Source organism: Rhinopithecus bieti, unplaced genomic scaffold, assembly GCF_001698545.2.
Source record: "Rhinopithecus bieti isolate Rb0 unplaced genomic scaffold, ASM169854v2 scaffold_15643, whole genome shotgun sequence".
Lineage (NCBI taxonomy): Eukaryota > Metazoa > Chordata > Mammalia > Primates > Cercopithecidae > Rhinopithecus > Rhinopithecus bieti.
Genome location: NW_016808215.1, coordinates 730,388 through 752,253, shown reverse-complemented (window position 1 = coordinate 752,253; position 21,866 = coordinate 730,388). Strand labels below are relative to the sequence as shown.

Below are 21,866 nucleotides of genomic sequence, written 5' to 3'. Positions count from 1 at the left end.
GCTGGTCTCGAACTCCTGCGCTCAAGCGATCCGCCCACCTCAGTGCTGGGATTTCAGGAGTGAGCCACCATACCGGGCCTCCTTTCAGTGCTTTATTGTTCTCACGGCATTTATCAGCACCCGGCATATGCTGTATCTTACTTGTTTATGTCTGTCTTCACCAGCAGCCTCTACCCACTCCCATGTAAGCTCCATGAGGACAACGATTTTATTTTATTCACTGGTGTGTTCCCAATGCTTAGCACACAGCAGGTACTCAAAAATATTTGTTAAATGAATTAATGGATCACAATCCCTATCTCACAGGGTTATTCTAAGAAGCTGATAATCTCATGCAAATTAAGTGCAGCACTCTGTAAGTGCTCGGAAAATGGCAGCTGTAATCATCATTAAGGTTCTATTTTTGTAAGTTCCTAGATGCACCATTTCTATGAGTCAATATATATAAAGCCCTTGGACTGGCACCAGACACCCAGGAAGCGCTGAGGAAGCGTAGCTGTGATTATAATTAAAGTCCTCTTTGTGGAAGTTCCTAGGCAATGTGGCAGAAAGCCCTAGCTGTCCTCCACGAACCGTTTTCTGCTTTCTGGGCACTTGGCTAGACTGCTTCTCCCAGGTTGTTTTTGCAGTTAGCTGTGGCCACATATCTAATTTCTCAGCAAAGGCGTGTCAATGGAACCAGTGTGTGCCCCTGGCAGGCCAGGGCTTATAAGATAATACATGCACCCCAGCAGGTTCCCTGTCCTCTTCTGTCAGCAGGACCCAGGCCATGGCCACCCAGTCTGGACCATGGGGGAGACAACAGGCTTAAGGGATGGCCTGGGTCCCCAAATGACTCACCCAGCACTATTTTGTGAGTGAGAAATGAAATTCTATTGTTACAGCCTTTACATTATGGGGTCTGTGAGTAAATATATGGAAATATCATCAAATACAAGCGCATAGTAAATGTTAGTTATCTTTCCCAAAAGACCCCGAGGTTCCCCAAGAAGGGGCACAGGGGGAACACACACACACACACACACACACACTCACTCTCTGTCTGAACCAACACACACAGATACAGATTTTGGCTTTTATTCTGGCCATCACACATCTACTTCTAAGACAACACAGACCGACAGTATCCCATCCCCCATGACCACTGTCACAACCCTAATTTCCTCAGGCCCCCTCCTCCCACCCCACCCCTTCTGCCAAGCTCCCTGTGTGGGGGCGCTGCCTACACCTCACCCCGGGCATGCAGCATGAAGTGCCCGTGCAGCTCCCCCAGGTTGTCGAAGGAATCCTCGCATTCCGTACAGTGGTAGGTTCCCTCCTCCTCCTCTTCCTCCTCCTCCTCCCGCCCAGCTGGTCGGCCCTCCCCAACCCGAGGTGGTTCCTCCTCTTCCTCCCTGAGTGCCCTGCCTTCAGGGGCTGGTGCTTCCTGGGGGGCTGTAGCAGGGCAGCAGAGCCGGCAGGGTGGGGTTCCCGGTGGGGCCTCCCCAAGGGGTGAGCGGCCACAGAGCTGGCAAGGCTGAGCCGGGGGGCCCGGGGGCTGGGCTGCACGGGGGGCCCGGCGGGATGGGCCACCACGGCCCCCGCCAAGGCGCTGCTTCACCTTGTAGCCAGGATCATATTCGGGATCGTCAGTGGTCTCCTCTTCCTCCTCCTCCTCATCTTCTTCCTCTTCGGAGTCCGGCTCTGAGAGAGTGTATTCTGAATCAGAGGAATGCTCAGGGCCTGGAGAGGGAAAGACAGGGGGAGACAGTGGCATCAGAGGAAAGAGGACTAGGCCCAGCTGTCCCCTCCCTGAACCCTCACATTCAGACTTGCCATACTATGACCAGGGTAGCCTGGGCACTACCCTTCTCTTCCCCACAGATGAGTCCCCATGGCATAGAACAAGGCCGGCACCCGGTAGATTCCCTGTATCTTTGTGTCAAGCAAATGAATGTCTTCTAAGAACTGCATGGGACAGGACTGGGCATGGTGGCTCATGCCTGTAATCCCAGCACTTTTGGGTGGCCAAGATGGGAAGATCACTTGAGCCCAGAAGTTTCAGACCAGCCTGGGCAATATAGCAAGACTCCGTCTCTATAAAAAATTTAAAAATTAGCCAGGCCTGGTGACATATTGCCTGTAGTACCAGTTTCTCAGGAGGCTGAGGTGGGAGGATCACTTGAGCCGAGGAGTTCGAGGCTGCATTTGAGCCATGACTGCGCCACTCCCTTCCAGCCTGGGTGACAGAGTGAGACCTCACCTCTTAAAAATAATTTTTTTGGCTGGGCATGGTCGATTATGCCTGTAATCCCAGCACTTTGGGAGGCCAAGGAGGGCAGATCATGAGGTCAGGAGTTCAAGACCAGCCTGGCCAACATGGTGTAACCTTGTCTCTTAAATATACAAAAATTAGCTGGGTGTGGTGTCGGGTGCCTGTAATCCCAGCTACTTGGGTGGCTGAGGCAGGAGAATTGCTTCAACCCAGGAGGCGGAGGTTGCAGTGAGCTGAGATTGCACCACTGCACTTCAGCCTGGGTGACACAGCAAGACTCCGTCTTGGGGAAAAAAAAAAAAAATTCCATGGGGAGGTGGAGTGGGAGGCGTTTAGGAAGGACAAAGCAGGAGTAGTAAAAAACCACCAGTAACAACAGCATCCTTGCTATTGTAGAAGCCCTGTTCCTATACATTAACTCACTAAATCATCAACCACCCTTTGAGAGTGATACTATTACTATCCCTAGTTGATGGATGTGGAAACTGAGGCACAGGGAGGCTAGACGACTTACTCCCCTGTGGCTACACAGCTCTGGCAGGAAAAGCTAAACCTGGGCCATGGCCGACACTGGATCATTTTAGGGAGACAACCATTTGAAAAGGTATTTGTGCAAATTAAAACACATGCATACACACAGATGTACTTTTATATCTGTGGCCGTGGAGATATATATATATATATATATATAGGTGAATTAAAATATTTATTTATAGGTGAGATATTACTGTGATTTCACAGTTATCAAGGGCATGCCTAGGACAAGTTTAGGTTTAAAGAAAAGGGCCTGTAATCCTAGCACTTTGGGAGGCTGAGGTGGGCGGACTGCCTGAACTCAGGAGTTCATGACCCACCCTGGGCAACATGATGAAACCCAATTTATTTCTTGTATTTTTTGTATTTTTAGTCTCTACTAAAAATACAAAAATTAGCCAGGCATAGGGTGGTGGGTGCCTATAGTCCCAGCTACTCGGGAAGCTGAGGCAGGAGAATTGCTTGAACCCGGGAGGCGAAGGTTGCGATGAGCCAGTATCAAGCCACTGCACTCCAGCCTGGGTGAGAGCGTGAGACTCCGTTTCCAAAAAAAAGAAAAGGGCAAGAATTTTACAGTTGATATATGGAAAAGGGCGACATCAGCTGCCATTATGGGGGCGCACAAACAGAGTAATGGCTGGGGATGGGTCCCCGTGACCACAGTGTGGGAAGTACCAGCTTCTCTGGCCTCAGTAGCAGGAGCTTGCCAAAAGCCTCACCTTGTATCCATCCCAGCCCCATTCCTCAGTTTCTCCCAGAACCCAGAGGATCCTGCTACTGCACCCTGTGCTCCGCCCTTGCTTCTGTCATCACAGTGGCCACAAGGCTCTTCATACCAGGCTCCTCACCTTCCCTGACACCCCAGGCCCATACCTGCCTCAGGGTCTTTGCCATCCTTTCTGCCGATGTCACTCTCCATTCCATGTCTCTTCTCAAGTGTCACCTTCTCAGTGACACCCTGGCCACTCCCCAGCACTCCCTATGCCCCTTACTCTGCTTGATTTTTCTCCAACTTCTATTGAGATGGAGTCTCGCTCTGTCATCCAGGCTGGAGTGCAGTGGTGTGATCTCAGCTCACTGGAAACTCCACCTCCTGGGTTCAGGCAATTCTTCTGCCTCAGCCTCTCAAGTAACTGGGATTACAGGCGTGCGCCCTCACGCCCAGGTAATTTTTGTATTTTTAGTAGAGACAGGGTTTCACCTTGTTGGCCAGGCTCTCAAACTCCTGACCTCAGGTGATCCACCCATCTCAGCCTCCCAAAGTGCTGGGATTACAGGTATGAGCCACCGCACCTGGCTCATGTTTCTCCATCTTCTGACTCACTGTATACAACATTTGCTTGTGTGTTTGTTTATTGCCTGTCCCCGAGAGCAGGGATTTTGTCTGGTTCACTGCTATGGCCCTAGCATCTAGAACACTTCCTCTGTACAAAGAAAGTACTTACGACATATTTATGGCATGGATATCTCTGCATGGAATTTGAAAAACCTGTTCTGAGGCTTCACACACACTGTTCCTCCCTCTGGTGGGAATGTTCTGCCCTAGTTTTTCCCACCATCCTTTAGGACCCAGTGGGAGGCCTTCCTCTTTGGTGAGGCCGTCCCAGACCTCCTCATCCCAGGCAGCCAGTCACTTTTTCAACCACCCTCCTGCTGGGTCCCCAGCATCACCAGCCCAGAACGGGTTATAACTGTTTCCTTCTGAACATCCGCCCCTGCAGCTCTCTCCTACTAGTTCCCACCATTTAACAATCGTTTCCTGGCCGGGCATGGTGGCTCACTCCTGGAATCCCAGCACTTTGGGAGGCCGAGGCGGGCGGATCACGAGGTCAGGAGAACGAGACCATCCTGGTTAACACCGTGAGACCCCATCTCTACTAAAAATAGAAAAAAATTAGCTGGGCATGGTGGCAGGCGCCTGTAATCCCAGCTACTGGGGAGGCTGAGGCAGGAGAATGGCGTGAACCTGGGAGGCGGAGCTTGCAGTGAGCCGAGATCGTGCCACTGCACTCCAGCCTGGGCGACAGAGCGAGACTCTGTTTTAAAAAAAAAAAAAAAAAAAAAAAAAGAATCGTTTCCTGAGGTCTTGGCATGGGCTGTTCCCTACTCTGTCCACCTGGTGACCCCCTACTCATCCTTCAAGACCCAGCACAAACTCCGTCCTCTCTGAAGCCACCATCCTGATGCCCCAGGCTCCCGGCCAGGTCTCTCTCCGATGCCCCAGCATCTCCTCCTGTTACTGTCCTAGAAGCTGACTGCAGTCAGCTGCCCCCCAGGGTATCTCCTTTATCTGACTGGGAAATCCTTAAGGGCAGGTATGATCTTGGGGTCCCCAGCAGAGGACATGAGGGTCAATGGATGATAGTGGCCCCAGGACCCTGATCTCCCTCCCCACCTGGGTGACCCGTTCTTTTTTTTTTTTGAGAGAGTCTGTCACCCAGGCTGGCATGCAGTGGTGTGATCTTGGCTCACTGCAACCTCCGCCTCCAAGGTTCAAGCGATCCTCCCACCTCAGCCCCTGAAGTAGCTGGGATTACAAGCGTGTGTCACCACACCTGGCTAATTTTTATATTTTTGGTAGAGATGGGGTTTCACCATGTTGGTTAGGCTGGTCTTGAACTCCTGACCTCAGGTGATCTGCCTGCCTCGGCCTCCCAAAGTGCTGGGATTACAGGTGTGAGCCATCGCGTCCAGCCTGACCCTTTCATTCTCTACTGGCAAAACTCCTGCTCCTTTTTAAAGCCAAGCTCATGTCACCTCCTCTGTGAAGTCCTCGCTGACTCCCCAGGCAGTCAGTGTCTCTCTCGTGTGGGCTCCCCGGCCCCTGCTCCGCTCTCCATCACACCCTGACCACTCTGGGCAGTGACCCCCTCCCCACCCACTGACTATGGGCTCCTCAAAGGCAGGACCTGGGTCTGCCCCATCTCTGTGTCCCCAGCAATGCTGGGCATGAGTCAGCCTCAGAAGACATCTGCTAAATGGCTGCAAACCAGAGGAAATATCTCCAGCCTCAGGCTGGGACCTGCCCTCTCCTCCCACCTCTGACTTCATACCACTCACCCTGCAGAGTCTTCAATGCCCACTGTGACTTCACACAGTTGGCCTGTGACAGGCAATCAGGTCATCGTCCACGGCTACCAGGTGTTTCATGTCTACTGTGACTTCCAGGACCACAAGCCCTTTTGCTCCCACCATGTCTTCACCTAAGAGATCTTCAAAGCCCAGTATGTCCCCGGCACCCAGTGGATCCTCCATGCCCACTGCGGATCCCAAGCCTCCTGCCTCCTTGAAGTCCACCAAATCAGCAACGCCCAACAGATCTTTAGTGCCCACCAAGCCAGCGACATCCCCCAACTCGGTCGTGAGCCCAAGCAGTTCCAAGTCCACCAAATCGACCAGTACAAAAAGAGCCCCTTCGAACCTGCCCAGCAGCAGGTCCCGAGTCCGCAGCAAGGCAAGAACACCCAGCAGGGTGAGCACCGACACCAGGACCAGCAAAGCCAGCAAAGCCAGCAAGGCCAGCGGCGTGAGATGCCACCAGCGGAGGGGTACACACAGCCGGGGCAGGACACCTGGCAGAAGGGGAAGCCGCAGCTCCAAGAGGTCACCCAGCAGGGCCAGCACTCCTGGCAGGATAAGAACTCATGGTGCCAGACCAGGCATGGCCAGCAGGGTGAGAACTCCCACTTCACAGCAAAAACGGAGCCGGAGAAAGAGTTACGGCCAGCATGGAACCAGCAACAGGGAAAGAAGTGACAGCCAGCCTAGAAATATGAGCAAGAAGAGTTACCGCCCACCAGGAGGCTCAGGTATGGGGAAGAGTTCCGAGCTGGCTGTAACTCCCAGTAGAGCCAAGTGTCAAACCCTGACTGGAATTCCCTCCAAGGAGAAGAGTGACAGCCCATCTCCATCGTCATCAAGGAAGGTGAAGAGCTACGGTCAGATGATCATCCCCAGTAGGGAAAAGAGTTACAGCCCCACTGAAACGTCCAGCAGGGTCAAGAGTTATAACCAGGCCAGTACCCGCAGCAGGCTGCAAAGTCACAGTCAATCTAGAAGCCCCAGAAGGTCAAGAAGTGGCAGTCAGAAGAGGACGCACAGCAGGGCGAGAAGTCACAGTTGGAAGAGAAACCACAGCAGGGCAAGAAGTCACACCCGGAAGGGAATTCTGAGCCAGACGAGAAGACATAGCCCGTCTAGAACCCACAGCAAGGGGAAAAGTCAAAACCAACCTAGAACCCCCAGAAGAGGAAGAAGTCACAACTGGTCTAGAAACCCCAGCGAGGAAAGAAGTCATAGCCATTCTAGAAGCTCCAGCAAAGACAGAGATCACAGAGGATCTAGCAGCCCCAGGAAGGAGAACGGTCACAGTCCATCTGGAAGCCCCAACAAGCAAAGAGATAGCAGCCCATTTAGAAGTCCCAAGAAGGAGAGAGATTGCAGCCGATCTAGAAGTCCCAACAAGGCGAGAGATCATAGCCGATCCAGAAGCCCCAGCAAGGAGAGAAATCACAGCCAACTTGGAAGCCCCAGCAAAGAGAGAGATCGCAGCCGATCTAGAAGCCCCAGCAAGGAGAGAGAGCGCAGACAATCTAGAAGCCCCAGCAAAGAGAGGGATCACAGACAATCTAGAAGCCCCAGCAAGGAGAAATATCATGGCCGACTTGGAAGCCTTAACAAGGAGAGAGATCGCAGGCAATCTAGAAGCCCCAGCAAGGAGAAAGAGCACAGCCAATCCAGAAGCCCCAGCAAAGAGAGAGATCGCAGACGATGGAGAAGCCCCAGCAAGGAGAGAGAGCACAGACAATCTAGAAGCCCCAGCGAGGAGAAAGAACACAGACAATCCAGAAGCCCCAGCAAAGAGAGAGATCACAGACAATCTAGAAGCCCCAGCAAGGAGAAAGAGCACAGCCAATCCAGAAGCCCCAGCAAAGAGAGAGATCGCAGACGATGGAGAAGCCCCAGCAAGGAGAGAGAGCACAGACAATCTAGAAGCTCCAGCGAGGAGAAAGAACACAGACAATCCAGAAGCCCCGGCAAAGAGAGAGATCACAGACAATCTAGAAGCCCCAGCAAGGAGAAAGAACACAGACAATCCAGAAGCCCCAGCAAAGAGAGAGATCACAGACAATGGAGAAGCCCTAGCAAGGAGAGAAAGCGCAGACAATCTAGACGCCCCAGCGAGGAGAAAGAACACAGACAATCCAGAAGCCCCAGCAAAGACAGAGATCACAGACGGAGAAGCCCCAGCAAGGAGAGAGAGCGCAGACAATCTAGAAGCCCCAGCGAGGAGAGAGGTCACAGCCGATCTAGAAACCCCAATAGGCAGAGTGGTTACAGACAACCTAGAGCCTCCAGCAAGGAGAAAGCTCACAGCCAATCTAGAACCCCCAGCAAGGAAGGAAATCATAGCCAATCTAGAACCTCTAGCAAGGAGAGAGACCCCAGTCAATCTACAGTCCCCAGAAGTCCCAACTGGAAGAGATCCCCTACCAGGACAAGGAGTCTCAGTCAGAATAGAACCCCTAGCAAGACAAGCAGCCACTCCCCATCAACATTTCCCAGTGGAGGCCAAACCCTAAGCCAGGATGACAGTCAAGCCAACGCCACCACCTCTAAGGCCACCTTACCTGGGGAAAGGTCTTCATCGTCTTCTTCCAAGCTGGCATAGCCCCCAGTCTCAGCTGGCTCACGGGTCTCTGTCATGGCCAGAAGAGGGGACAGGAGACAGCAGAGCAGCAGCTGAGCAGTGTCCCTCCCCGGCCAGCTCTCCACAGCCACACCTCGGCCACAAGTTCTCTAATACAGGATGTTGGCAGGTAGAGAGGGATGCTGGATGGGGGAAAGGAAAGGCCTGTGATGATTCAATAAATTTTTACATAGCACCCATCCCCACCCTAAGCCCAACTGTGCACTCATTGCTGGGGTGGGGCACAGAGGACCCCAGCTCTGTCTCTGACTGTCTACAGGTAATTGACTACAAGCCCTGCCCCTCTCTAGGTCTTTTTTTTTTTTTTTAGGCAGAGTCTCTCTCTCTCACTCTATTGCCCAGGCTGGAGTGCAGTGGTGCGATCTCAGCTCACTGCAACCTCCACCTCCCAGGCTCAAGCAATTCTCCTACCTCAGCTTCCCAAGTAGCTGGAACTACAGGCGTGTGTCCTCATGCCCAGCTAATTTTGTATTTCTAGCAGAGATGGGGTTTCACCATGTTGGCCAGGCTGGGCTTGAACTCTTGACCTCAGGTGATCCACACACCTCAACCTCGCAAAGTGCTGGGATTACAGGTGTGAGCCACAGCACCTGTCCCCCTCTCTAGGTCTTAATTTCCCCATGTGGGCAACAAGGCTGCCTTCTGGTTCTTATTCAGTGGGATAGGGAGAGGTGACACGCCAAATATTCAACAGTGGAGACTGGTGTGGGCACCAATCAGAACTGAGAGTGGAACAGGGACGGATGCCAGGCATTAACCCTTTAGTTGCTGGACCATGGGGAGGTCTGGGGTTGGGGGAGTGTTATGGGGAAAAAACCCCTCAAACTATGTTTTTCCTCTACTCTCACACTACCACCACAACAATCATCAACACAGAATTATGTAACCAAATGTGTGGGGCTTTTTCCCCACACACTACACAGCAGACACAGGCTAGGTGTCCCCTCCAATTCCATTCCAATGCTATCCCCATGCCCAGCAAATTTTTGTATTTTTGGTAGAGACAGGGTTTCACCATGGTGCCCAGAGCTCAAGCAATCCGCCCGCTTCAGCCCTCCAAAGTGCAGGGATTACAGGCGTGAGCCACCACACCCGACTTTCTAAAAAAAATAAGGCCGGGTGCGGTAGCCCACGCCTGTAATCCCAGCACTTTGGAAGGCCGAGGCAGGCAGATCACCTGAGCTCAAGAGTTTGAGACCAGCCTGGGCAACATGGTAAACCTTGTCTCTACAAAAAAAAAGGCCGGGCGCGGTGGCTCAAGCCTGTAATCCCAGCACTTTGGGAGGCCGAGACGGGCGGATCACGAGGTCAGGAGATCGAGACCATCCTGGCTAACACGGTGAAACCCCGTCTCTACTAAAAAAATACAAAAAATTAGCCGGGCGAGGTGGCGGGCGCCTGTAGTCCCAGCTACTCGGGAGGCTGAGGCGAGAGAATGGCTTAAACCCGGGAGGCGGAGCTTGCAGTGAGCTGAGATCCGGCCACTGCACTCCAGCCTGGGCGACACAGCGAGACTCCGTCTCAAAAAAAAAAAAAAACAAAAGTTAGCCGGAGTGGTGGCATATGCTTACAGTCCCAGTTACCTGAGAGGCTGAGGCAGGAGTATCACTTGAGCCTGGAAGGTCAAGGCTGCAGTGAGCCGTGACCTTGCCACTGCACTTAGGCCTGGATAACCCCTCTTACAAAAAAAAAAAAATTGCTGGAGCTGCTCACAGAACTCAAGGAAATGCTTATTTAGATTTTCTGGTTTATTGTTGCAAAGAACAAAGATGAAGAGATGTGTAGGGCAAGGTATAAGGGAAGGGGCAGGGAGCATCACACCCTCCCTGGGGTGCCACCCTACAGGAACCCTCATGTGGTCAGCTATGCGGAAGCTCTCCAAACCCAGTCCTCTTGGGTTTTTACAGAGGCTTTAAGACAGCAGCATTAGGCATGGAATTCTCTGACAATGTCTTAAGGCCAACACTCAGGAAGGTGGGGAAGATTAGAGTCTTGCCCTGGGGCAGGAAATGGAGGGAAGGAGGAGGTCAGAGAGGTTGTTTCTTGAGACCTGCCCCAGGCCTAAAGTACACAACATTATAACAAGAGACCACAAACAAAGGCTATAGGAGTTAGCAGCCAGGAACTGTGGATAAAAACCAATATATTTATACATATAATACCACAGGGAGGGTCCAAAGTGGCAGTTAGGGACAGGGAGTACTTGTGTAGCAGTGACACACCAACCCATCTGAAAGTATTTTAATATTTAAACAATTAGTATGGCTATACTAGTTTGTGACTATCAGCCTTAGTTCTGTATCCATTGGCAAGATAGTGTCTAGGTTTGCCACACTCTAGCTGTGTAGCACCAGGCAAAGAACTTAACTTCTCTAACTTCTCTAGCTTGTTTCCTTCTCTGTAAGAAAGGGGCTAGCTGGGCGCGGTGGCTCAAGCCTGTAATCCCAGCACTTTCGGAGGCCGAGATGGGCGGATCATGAGGTCAGGAGATCGAGACCATCCTGGCTAACACGATGAAACCCCGTCTCTACTAAAAAATACAAAAAACTAGCCGGGCGAGGTGGCAGGCGCCTGTAGTCCCAGCTACTTGGGAGGCTGAGGCAGGAGAACGGCGTATATCCAGGAGGCGGAGCTTGCAGTGAGCTGAGATCCGGCCACTGCACTCTAGCCTGGGCGACAGAGCGAGACTCCGTCTCAAAAAAAAAAAAAAAAAAAAAAAAAGGGCTTCCAGGCCTTAACTCACGTACTCCCCATAACTAGGTTGGAATGATCTCCTTTGTACAGATGAGAAAACAAACACAGAGGTGGTAAGTGAATAGCCCAAGGTCACCATCTGGTAAGTGGATGAACTAGGATTGGAAGCCACACCTTTCATAAAATGATTTCTCAGCTCAAAAGGTTTTTCTGAAGATTCAGTAGGCTCACTGATAGAAATTGCTGGTGTGTGGCTGGTATTCCATCAAGAGTGGCCATTACTACTCCCACCCCCACCCCTCTGTAAACTCCAGACATTCCCGACCTCTCACCTCTCCCGGTGCACACAAGGCCTTTTCCCGTCTGTGCGTCTTAGTAAACCCACTGTTGCTGTCAAGAAAGTCCTCCTCCTCCTTTTTTTTTTTTTTTTTGAGATGGAGTCTCACTTTGTTGCCCAGGCTGCAGTACAGTAGCGCGATCTTGGCTCAATGCAACCTCCACCCTGCCTCAGCCTCCCTAGTAGCTGGGATTACAGGCAGCCACCACCACCACGCCCGGCTAATTTTTTTTTGAGGTGGACTCTCACTCTGTGGCCCAGGCTGGAGTGCAGTGGCGCAAGCTCCGCCTCCAGGGTTCAGGCCATTCTGCTGCCTCAGCCTTCCGAGTAGCTGCGACTACAGGCGCCCGCCACCATACCCGGCTATTTTTTGTATTTTTAGTATAGACGGGGTTTCACCGTGTTAGCCAGGATGGTCTCGATCTCCTGACCTCATGATCCGCCCGCCTCGGCCTCCCAAAGTGCTGGGATTACAGGCGTGAGCCACTGTGCCCAGCCTACTTATTTATACTTTTTAAGAGACAGGGGTCTCGCTCAGTTGCCCAGGCTGGAGTGCAGTAGGCTGATCTGTAGGAAAGGGGCTTCCAGGTGTTAATTCATTGACTCCCCATAACCAGGTTGGAAGGTTAGCTCACTGTAACCTCAAACTCCTATGCTCATGGTATCCTACTCGCCCCTAGCAGAGTAGCTGGGACTACACGTGTGCGCCACCACGCCAGGCTTAATTTTTACTTTTTTTTTGTAGAGACGGGGGTCTCGCTATGTTGCCCAGGCTGGTCTTGAACTCCTGGTCTCAAGTGATCCTCCTGCCTCAGCCTCCCAAAGTGTTGGTATCACAGGCATAAGCCACTGCAACTGGCCCAAACAGTTACTTAATATAGCTATATTCCATGTGATATTTGAAACATACTTTTCTAAAAGGTTATCTTTTGGATATAATTGTTTATCTGAAATTCAAATTTAACTAGACATTGTATATTTTATATGGCAACCATACACCTGGGGCAATCAAGACGACCCATGAAGTTACCAGGAGACAATGCCTATCAGCCTACACTTTTCCAAGCCCACATCACACAAGGCCCCTTCCTGAGTATTCCAGACGTCAGACAGGGCCATCCCTTGGTTCACAAGTCCCACTCCTACCATGCCTATGGCGGCCAAACTGAAAGGCAAACACAGTGCTGGAGACCCCACAATGCCCTGGGCCTGTAGCAGCCAATTCCCAAGATGCCCCGCGTGAACACAATAGGCATCCGTTCCAATGCTAGAGCAATGAGACGAGGGCAACACCTTTCACTACGGGACAATAAGGGCCAGTTCCCACAATTCCTTGTGTCAGTTCTTCCCAGGATGCCTTGGGCCTATAGCGACCACCTTCCCGGATTCCCTGTGTGGAAGAGCTCCAAGCCTCCAGGACGGTCAGCGGCAGGTGTGGGATAAAAGGAACCGGTCTCGACGAGGATCTGGGACACTCTTTCCCAGGATGCACCAGGCCTACAACGACTAGCGGACCGACTCCCACAGCGCTTCAAGGCGGAGCGCTCGGTTCTCCCAGGATGCCCCAGGGCGGCACAGCCGCGTAGGGGGAGAAAAGGAAGCCCTCGGGTCACCACGGCCCCAGACCGCCGGCTCCCCGGCAACGGGAGTCGTCGTTCCCATCATGCAGCGGGGCCGTAGCGCCCGCTTCCCGGCATGCCCCGCGCACCCCTGCCCGGGACACTCACCGGCGCCCGCGGCCCCCGCTCCGGCTCTGCGGCGGCGGCTGCACGCCCAGCCTCTGCGCCTGCGTCGCAAGTAGGGTAGGAGAGCGCGCAGGGGGGGTGAAGAGCCTAGGGCGCTTGCGCGGCGAGACGGACTAGTCCTGTAGCTCTGTGTGAAGAGGGGCTATGAGCGTCGGGCCGTCGACGAGACCCGCGCGGGGGGCGCCGTGCTTTGCCCCTCGCTGTCTGGGTTTACTTGGTACAGTCCGCGGCCCGAAGGAACAACAAGCTGAAGGGTTCGCGCGTGCGTGTGCGGGGCAGGAACGCTACTTATAAAAATGGGATGCGCTGGGGGTGGGGGGCGCTAGTTCGGACTGGATCCTGGGCCCGAGGCCTGCTTATTTGCATAATCCTAGCGCGGGACAATGAAAGGCCTCCAGAACTGGAAGGAGTGATTTGCATATTCCCCGAGGAGGCCTTACTCCTGAGCGCAGTGATTAGCATATGGCGGGGCAACCTGAGCAAAGCGCATGCGCGCAGGGACTGCAGACTAACGCGAAGTGGGTAACCTTGTTTTCGTTGGGAATCCGTTTGCATCTTGAGAGGGGGCACGAGGGTCAGGACATCTCCCAACCAGGATAAATGTTTATTGATCTCCTTGGTGTCAGACCCTATGCTGGCAGATTCTATGGTTTCTGCAGTGAACCATACTCCTGTACTCACGGCGCCCCAGTGGAAGGAGATACACACCTAATTAGACAACTACTACCCAGAAGGTCAGACCTGGAGTGAGGAACACAGGGGGCTGTGGGAGCCTAAAAGGCGCCTGCCCCGTCCTATGGTTCTAGAAAGGCTTCCAGGAGGTGGTGATCCTTAAGCCAAGTACAAATAGGAGACAGCTAGAATGGGAATGGATCTGACAGAGTGAACAGCAAGCGCCAAGGCCCACAGGCCAAAAAAAAAAAAAGCGCATGGTTTGATTGAGGAAGCAAGAGCAGCTTAGTATGCCTAGAACCGAACTGGAGAGGGGAAGTGGTCTTAAAGACCATCTTAGAGTTGAACTATGACTACATTCCAGTCTTCCTGGAAGTGTCACATTCCGGCTTAAACTCCCCAAAGGGATCCCATTAGGAAAAAAAAATCCAAAAATGTTTATCATGGCCTCAGGGCTATACAGCTGGTCTGACCGTGCTTATCTTTCTGACCCCACCTACTTCCTCCTCCCTCCACTCCTGTCCAGCTCCACTTTATGCCAAACTCTCTTTGCCATCTCGGGCCTTTGCTCTTGCCGTTCCCTCTGCCTGAAAATGCTTTTCCCTCTGACCTTTGAATACCTGCTCTTGTGCTCACCATTCATATCTTGGTACAGATGTCAATTTGAGAGGCTTTTCCTGATCTCTCCATAATAGCGCTTCCACATATGACTGGAGTTACGGATAAATTGGGATTCGCCATGCGTTGGTGGTGGTTGTAACTGGCATGAAGAGTACATGGGGCTGGGCGCTGTGGCTCATGCCCGTAATCCCAACACTTTGGGAGGCCGAGGCGGGTGGATCACCTGAGGTCAGGAGCTTGAGACCAGCCTGGGCAACATGGTGAAACCTGCCTCTATTAAAAGTACAAAAATTAGCCAGAGGTGATGGGGGGGCGGTGCCTGTAATCCCTGCTACTTGGGAGGCTGAGGCACGAGGATCACTTGAACCCTGGAGGCAGAATCGAGATTGAGCCACTGCACTCCAGCCTGGGCCACCCAGCGAGACTCCGTCTCAAAAAAAAAAAAAAAAAAAAAAAAAGTCTGGGCGCAGTGGCTCACGCCTGTAATCCCAGCACTTTGGGAGGCTGGGGCGAGCGGATCAGGAGTTCAGGAGATTGAGACCATCCTGGCTAACAAGGTGAAAACCCATCTCTATTAAAATACAAAAAAAAAAAAAAAAAAAATTAGCGGGGTGTGGTGGTGGCAGGCACCTGTAGTCCCAGCTATTTGGGAGGCTGAAGCAGGAGAATGGCATGAACGCGGGAGGCAGAGCTTGCAGTAAGCCGAGACCTCACTACTGCGCTCCAGCCTGGGCAACTGAGTGAGACTTCGTCTCAAAAAAAAAAAGAGTACATGGGACTTTATTGCCCCATCTACTCCTGTGGGTTTGAAGTTTTCCATAATGACAATGGCATACCACATTACCATACTCTGCATGTATATTAATAGTTCCTATCACAATCTGAACTTTCTTTGCTTCCTTGTTTTGAGTGTTTTCCTCATGAAAGCTTCATGAGGGTAAGAATGGAGTCGCCCTTTTTCACTTTGGGTTCTCAGTGCTTAGAGCAGGATCAGATTTCAGATTAGTGCAGAGCTGTCTTTAACACCTAACATTTGCCTGTTTTATTCACCATGGACTCTAGAACTTTGAGCAGCACCTGGCACGTCGTAAGAGGTTATTTTTTAAAGTTAGAATAATACATCTAAAAGGTACATGAATGAATGAGAGAGGCCTGGGATGCCAGACTAAAGAGCTTTGACTTGGTCTAGAGGTGATAGGGAGCTAGGCAAAGGTTTTGAGAGCTTAACTTTAATTCAGAGTTCCCTTGGAGACTAATGTCTGGGGTAGGGGGAAGCCAGGGTAAGGGTCGCGGCCATGGAATGGGGTAGCTCAGTCGCTATCAAAAAGACAAGACTCCGTGACTATTTGGCTGAAGAAGTGGCCAAACCCAGGTTTCTTGGGAGGTTGAGATACCCTCAATGAGGTCAGGACCTTCTCCTGGCCTATACTGTCCACCAGCAACCATCACACTTCCCCCTCCCCTCTCCCTTAGTTCCCCTCCCAATGGTACAGCCCTTGACAGCAGGACAGACACACGGCCACCCCAAACACTTGTTCTCTCCTCAGTTTAATGGTGGTTAGTGAGATTGCCAAACCCCCTCCCCATTCCCCTCCCCGCCCCGTACAAAATGTGTGTGTGGTTTTTTGTTTTTTTGTTTTTTGTTTTTTTAACAAGAAAAGGGGCAAAAGCCAGGAATGGGGAGAGGGGGGTGCAATCTGATATTTTTCATACAGACTTTTGATTTTTTAATATATTATATATAAAACCATAAAGACCACGAATCCTCCCCAAACTCCTTTCCCCCTCCCCGGGGGGCCTGGAGGAGAGATGGGGAAGGCCCCCCCAGGAGTGGGTGGACAGAGAGACAAATATGGATGAGACAGACTTTGGGGGAGAAGGTAGAGAGAAGGGGAGCCCAGGAACCTGGGGAAGGGGGATTGGAGAAAAGGGTTGGGGCTGTCTCCCTCACTGCCCCCATCAAAGTTATGACACAAAGACACAGAATCCCTATTTCCACACCCTCCCCCCACCCATCCCCCCACCGTGCAAACATGGCTTTGCAAAGAGGTGCCCAGAGCTCTGTGGAACTCTTACAATGGCTGGCATGGGGTCTAGGACCCCCAAAGAAATCTGTGTTCCCCTTCCCTGCCCACCCCACCCTTCCCAGAAACTGACCCCCTCCCCACAAGACCTGGTTTTGTAGCCTAGGGGCCCTGGCCTTCCCCAGTTATCTTCCCCCAACCCAATCCCTACTGCCCTCCCTGGACTTGGGGGATCTGGACCTTTGGCCCCTGCCCTCTGGGGCACCCAGACCTCTGGGCCCTCACTTCTGGCCCTTGCAGAGATCCAGGCATCCAACACCCCCATCCCTGCCCAAGCGTCTGAGGTGTTAGTGGTGGGGGGAGAAGCCCACCATCCCAGACTCTGGTAAATGTCTTTGCTGGTTCCTTGCAGCTGGCAGTGGGGGGGACCCCAGCCCAGGCCTAGGCCTGGGGTGGGGATAGGGTCAGATGAAGAATTCCTCTTTCCTCTTGTGTCCGTCACTGCCGTTGAGGAAGGCTTCTCTTGCTTCTCCCTGTTCATCCAAGCCACTGGCTTCGTGGGTCAGATAGGAACCTGAGGGGGTGACAGACCCCCAGGGCAGGGAGGACATATTTGTGGACCCAGGAGTTGGACAGAAATATAGGGGAAGAGGGAGACAGACAAGGCAGATGCCAGACGAAGGAAGAGGGAAAAACCGAACCAAACACACAGGGAGAGGCAGAGAAAGAGGTAAAAGCAGAATTAGGAAGACTCCAAAAGCTCACCGAAAGTGCCACCCTTATCCCTTCTGTTGGAGGTATTTCTTTGCTCTGCTCCCAGCGAATTCAGCAATTAGGAAAATAAACTGCTTTATTCAAATCCATGCTCATTTTTCCCCCCTACTTTTTTGTATTTTTAGTAGAAAAGGGGCTTCGCCATGGTGCCCAGGCTGGTCTCGAACTCCTGGTCTCTCAAGTGCTTTACCCGCCTTGGCCTCCCAAAGTGCTGGAATTACAAGCGTGAGCCACCGCGCCCACCCACGAATCTATGCTTTTAATTCAGCTTCTAAATTCTACCCCTTTTCGAGTATTGTGCCGAAAGCCCCCTCCCTTTGTCATCTCGGCCCCAGGTGCAGGGGGATTTGGAATCCTGCGCCTAGGCTCCGCCCTCTCGTTACCCTGGCTCTAGGCCCCGCCTCTTTCCGAGCCCCACAACCAACCAACCACAGAGTCCAGGCCTCGCCCCACTCACCCTTCTGCCGTACCGAGCACCAGACCATGCCCACTAGCACACATATGATCAGAAACACCAGCAGCGCCAGGATGCCGCCCACAATGGCATAGGGAACCGACGTCTGAGCCTCTACCACCGCACCAGGGTCTGCCAGAGGGACAGGGCACAGGGCAAGGTAATCAGAGGACGGTCCCAGTCTGGCCCCATCGCTGCCAAGCTTTTAAGCGATTCTGCACACATCTAACCGCGCCCTTTTATGTGCCACACCCCTCAAAAATTACTGCCACCTTGTAGTCTCTTCTCTTTACAGATGCTTGTTGGTTTTACAGATGCTTTACAGATGCTGCCCGACCCCTCCCCTGAGTCATGTTGCATTTTCCTTTTCTTTTTCTTGTTTTCTTTTGCAGAGACGGCGGTCTCGCTATGTGGCCCAGACTTAAACTCCTGGGCTCAAGCGATCCTCCGGCCTAGGCCTCCCAAAGTACTGGGATTAGAGGCGTGAGCGACCGCACCCGGCCATCCCTCTTCTTTTGACTCAAGTTTCTTCCTCCACTAAGAAACAGAGTCCAAGAAACAGGTCCAAGTCCCTTCCCACCTTGTCTAAAACGCTCCAAGTATTTAAAGTGCTGGGTTTCCAACTACTTCCAAATTTTCTGCCCCACCGTCTTAGAGCTAAACACAGAACAGCTGTGTGCTAGAGCCCATTCCAACCACTTTACGTATTTAGCTCACATAATCTTCACAACAACCTTGTTATATAGGTGCTATTGTTTATTTCCACTTTCCTGATGGGTTAACTGAGGTGCAGACAGGTTCGGTTATCTGCAATAGAATGCAGCCAACCCGAATTTGAGCCCCGCGGGCCAGTCTGGTACCAAAAGGACAAGAACTCTGTTGGCTGCCGAACCCCTGAGTTACGTGGCCTCTTTGCCCAAGCCCAGCCCCCGCCACCTGGCGCCCCGCCCCCGCCCTGAGCCCTGCCCGCAGCCCTGCCCTCACCGTAGACCACGAGTACGTAGAGCGCCCTCGCATGGCCGTGCTTATTGGACGCCTCGCAAGTGTACGTGCCGTTATCCGCGGATACCAGGCCCGGCAGCGTGAGCGTCTCTCCCACGGCCTCCGCCCTCTCCGGCAAAGACTCATTCCCGCGGTTCCAGCGGATCTGGTTTGGCCTGGGTGGGGATAAAGTATAGTGAAAGTTAGGAACCCTGGGGCCAGCACCCAATTCTGACTTGTCAAGAATATAGACATGCAACTCTCATCCCGCAGGGACCTCCAAATAAGAGGCTTCCTGCTATCTCTTTCCTTTCTGGAAAACCAACAGTCCTGGGCCTACTTCCACCCATCACCAAGGTCTCAGGAATTCTAGCCCAGGCTGATCATGGTGGCTCATGCCCGTAATCCCAGCACTTTAGGAGGCTGAGATGGGAGGACTGCTTAGGGCCAGCAGTTCCAGACCAGTCTGGGCAACATAGGGAGACCCCATCACTACAATTAATAATAATAATAATAATAATTCTAGCCCTCCCACGCCATTCCATCCTCAGCAACCAGGAGTCCGAGGCTGCACAGCTTCAGTATTGGGGAGTCCGAGCCTCCAGATTCCTCCTCCCTCAGGATTCAGGAGTCCAGGTCCCCAGCTCTCTCCTCCTTAGGACCCAGGCGTTCAAGTCCCTGGTCCCTGTTCTTCCAGGTCCCCAGCTTTCTCCTCTTGAGGACGCAGGAGGCCCCTAGAGCTCACCTGGGGTTCCCCGTGACAGCACACGTCAACACCAGTGTGTCTCCCTCCCTCACCACAGCTTGGGAGGCATGAATCCGGGCCGTGGGGGAGTCTGCAAGGCAAAAGTAAGAAGGGAGAGTAGTTTCCAAGCCATCACGCGGGACAAGGGGGACTCTCCCGGGTGTGAGTGGCTGGCGTTGGGATCCCTTGGGTCCCGGCCCGCGGGGCACTTACACTGCACATCCAGCACGTACTGCGTCTGCTTGCTGTGTCCGGAGGGCAGCGCCTGGTTCTGCGCCTCGCAGATGATGATACCACCGTCGTCCTTACGGTCCACACGAAACCGCACTGTGCTTGCCACGCTCCAGACCTTGCCATTTTCCTGGCTGCTGCTCACTCCTGCCACACCCCGGTCAGACACTGTCAGGCTGAGATTCCGGCTTCATCCATCCACCCAAGCCAACCCCAAAGCAAGCTATTTGCCAAGCTCCACCCCTTACCCACAGGCCCCGCCTCTTGTCCTCCAAGCTACGCCCCACCCCTAACCAAAGCCATATGCCTCCTCCCAAAGCTCTTCCCTCTTTCACGCTCATGCTTTCTCGTCTATCAATCCATTTAATTGCTATATATATAAACATAAATCTATATATATACTTAGAGACGGGGTCTCACAATTCTGGCCAGGTTGAACTCCTGACCTCAAGCAATCCTCCCATCTCAGCCTCCCAAAGTGCTAGGACTACAGGTGTGAGCCACCACACTTGACATCGACCACTACATATTGAATGTCCAGTGTCTGTGAAAACCTGTGGCTCCTCTCCACATATAACCACATATAACCTCTCCTAAGTCCCACCTCCTCCCCACCCCTCATCAGCACCTGGCCCAGGGTACCTTTCAGCTCCTTGCGGTCCCGGTACCAGCGCAAGGTGGCAGCCGGACGGGACCGCGGAACCAGGCAGCTGAGCTCCACCTCGCCGCCCTCTACCGCCTGCTCCCGGACCTCCACCACGGGATTCTCTGGGGCCACTGCCGCAGGAAGAAGGGAAGTAAGGGGTTAAAAAAGGCACGAACGTGGGTTCAAAGCGATCAAGCTGCCGTTTCCCAGCGACCAGAGGGAACCAGGGTCCCAGGTGGCAGGGGTTAAAGGGGAGAGGTCAGGAGCCAGATGCCCATCCAGGATGTTAAAAATAGTCATGGTCTGAAAGTCTCAGGAGAAGAGAGAAGCAGAGAAGAAAGGAGGAGAGGATGCGCCCGACAAGGGGGAGGGCGTTACCTAGTACCGTGAGCGTGGCAATCTGGTGGTGGGTGTCTTCTGTGTAGAGCTGGCAGAAATAGCCCCCCTCATCCTCCAGGCGGGCATCTGAGAGCCGGATCCGCACCCGGCGTGGGGAGAACTCCTCAAGCTGGAAACGCTCATCCTTCAAGGCTAGAGAGAGTGAGGGGGAAGGTGTGAATTTCGGGAGTCCTGGCCTCACAAGTCCCACCCATCCAACAAGAGCTTAGAGTCCAGCCCTCTGCCTCATTTCTCCAGCCATACCTGTGAGTCTGAGGTGTCCAACTATTTACTCCCTTGAGAACCCAGCATTAGTCAAGTCCTCCTGCCCGCAGGACCAGCAGTCCAGGCCCCCAGCCCTTTCTTCTCTGAGACCCAGGAGACCAAACTCTCAGGTATGTCCTCTTTCAGGACATGGGAGTCTGGGCCCCAGTCCTCTCTTCCTTTAAGACTCAGGAGTCTAGTCCCCAGCACTCACCACGGGTGCCATTGAAGAAGAGGGTCTGCCGGGCTGGGTTCTGGATGACAACTATGGACCCATCATACTGGTGCAGACGGCAGGTGATCTCAGCCACCCCACCCTCAGCCACTGTCACGTTCTCTGTCTGTACTTCCTGTCCTGCCCCTGGACGATTAGACAAAAAGACAGGATAGAAGACTCACTGAAAGCTGCATTTCAGTTTTTTCTTTCTCCCTCTCCCCCATCCAAACCTCCAATCCCTCTCTTTCCCCTCATTCATTTCATTGTACTGAACATTTCCTGCAGGCTAGAGTCCAGGACAGGGAGGAAATCTGCTTCCTACTCTAAAAGAGCTGCAGTCAAGATTTAGTAGAATATGCTCTAATGAGGGCAGCACAGGGCACATTAGGAGCCCAGAGCAAGGGGAGACTATTATAGAACTGCCTAGAGAGATGGGTAGCCAAAGAGGGCTCTGCAAGAAAGCGCCATTGGATCTGGATCTTAAACAGTAAGCAGGAGGCTGGGCGCGGTGGTTCATGCCTGCAATCCCAGCGCTTTGGGAGGCTGAGGCAGGCGAATCACAAGGTCAAGAGATAGAGACCATCC

General features: G+C 52.8%; 3 protein-coding genes across 3 annotated transcripts; 1 reads left to right on the top strand and 2 right to left on the bottom strand.

Moving 5' to 3' along the window:
- Window positions 1-1,061: 1,061 nt before the first annotated feature.
- Window positions 1,062-14,741, bottom strand: ZNF428 (zinc finger protein 428). Its single transcript, XM_017885896.1, has 3 exons — window positions 13,257-14,741; window positions 8,419-8,620; window positions 1,062-1,722 (listed from the first exon to the last, which is right to left on the bottom strand). The coding sequence occupies exons 2-3, from the start codon at window positions 8,492-8,494 to the stop codon at window positions 1,223-1,225; spliced, it is 576 nt and encodes a 191-aa protein (XP_017741385.1). The 5' UTR covers window positions 8,495-8,620; window positions 13,257-14,741; the 3' UTR covers window positions 1,062-1,222.
- Window positions 5,850-8,683, top strand: SRRM5 (serine/arginine repetitive matrix 5). Its single transcript, XM_017885895.1, has one exon. The coding sequence runs from the start codon at window positions 5,937-5,939 to the stop codon at window positions 8,457-8,459; it is 2,523 nt and encodes an 840-aa protein (XP_017741384.1). The 5' UTR covers window positions 5,850-5,936; the 3' UTR covers window positions 8,460-8,683.
- A 1,357-nt stretch (window positions 14,742-16,098) lies between the features above and the next one.
- On the bottom strand, window positions 16,099-21,450 carry CADM4 (cell adhesion molecule 4; the record flags this gene model as incomplete). The annotated part of the gene is made up of 8 exons (XM_017885897.1): window positions 16,099-17,165; window positions 17,823-17,951; window positions 18,804-18,976; window positions 19,546-19,636; window positions 19,759-19,923; window positions 20,419-20,553; window positions 20,801-20,953; window positions 21,279-21,450. Coding segments are annotated over 8 exons (1,128 nt in total), but the record flags the coding sequence as incomplete, so codon positions are not given.
- Window positions 21,451-21,866: the final 416 nt, after the last annotated feature.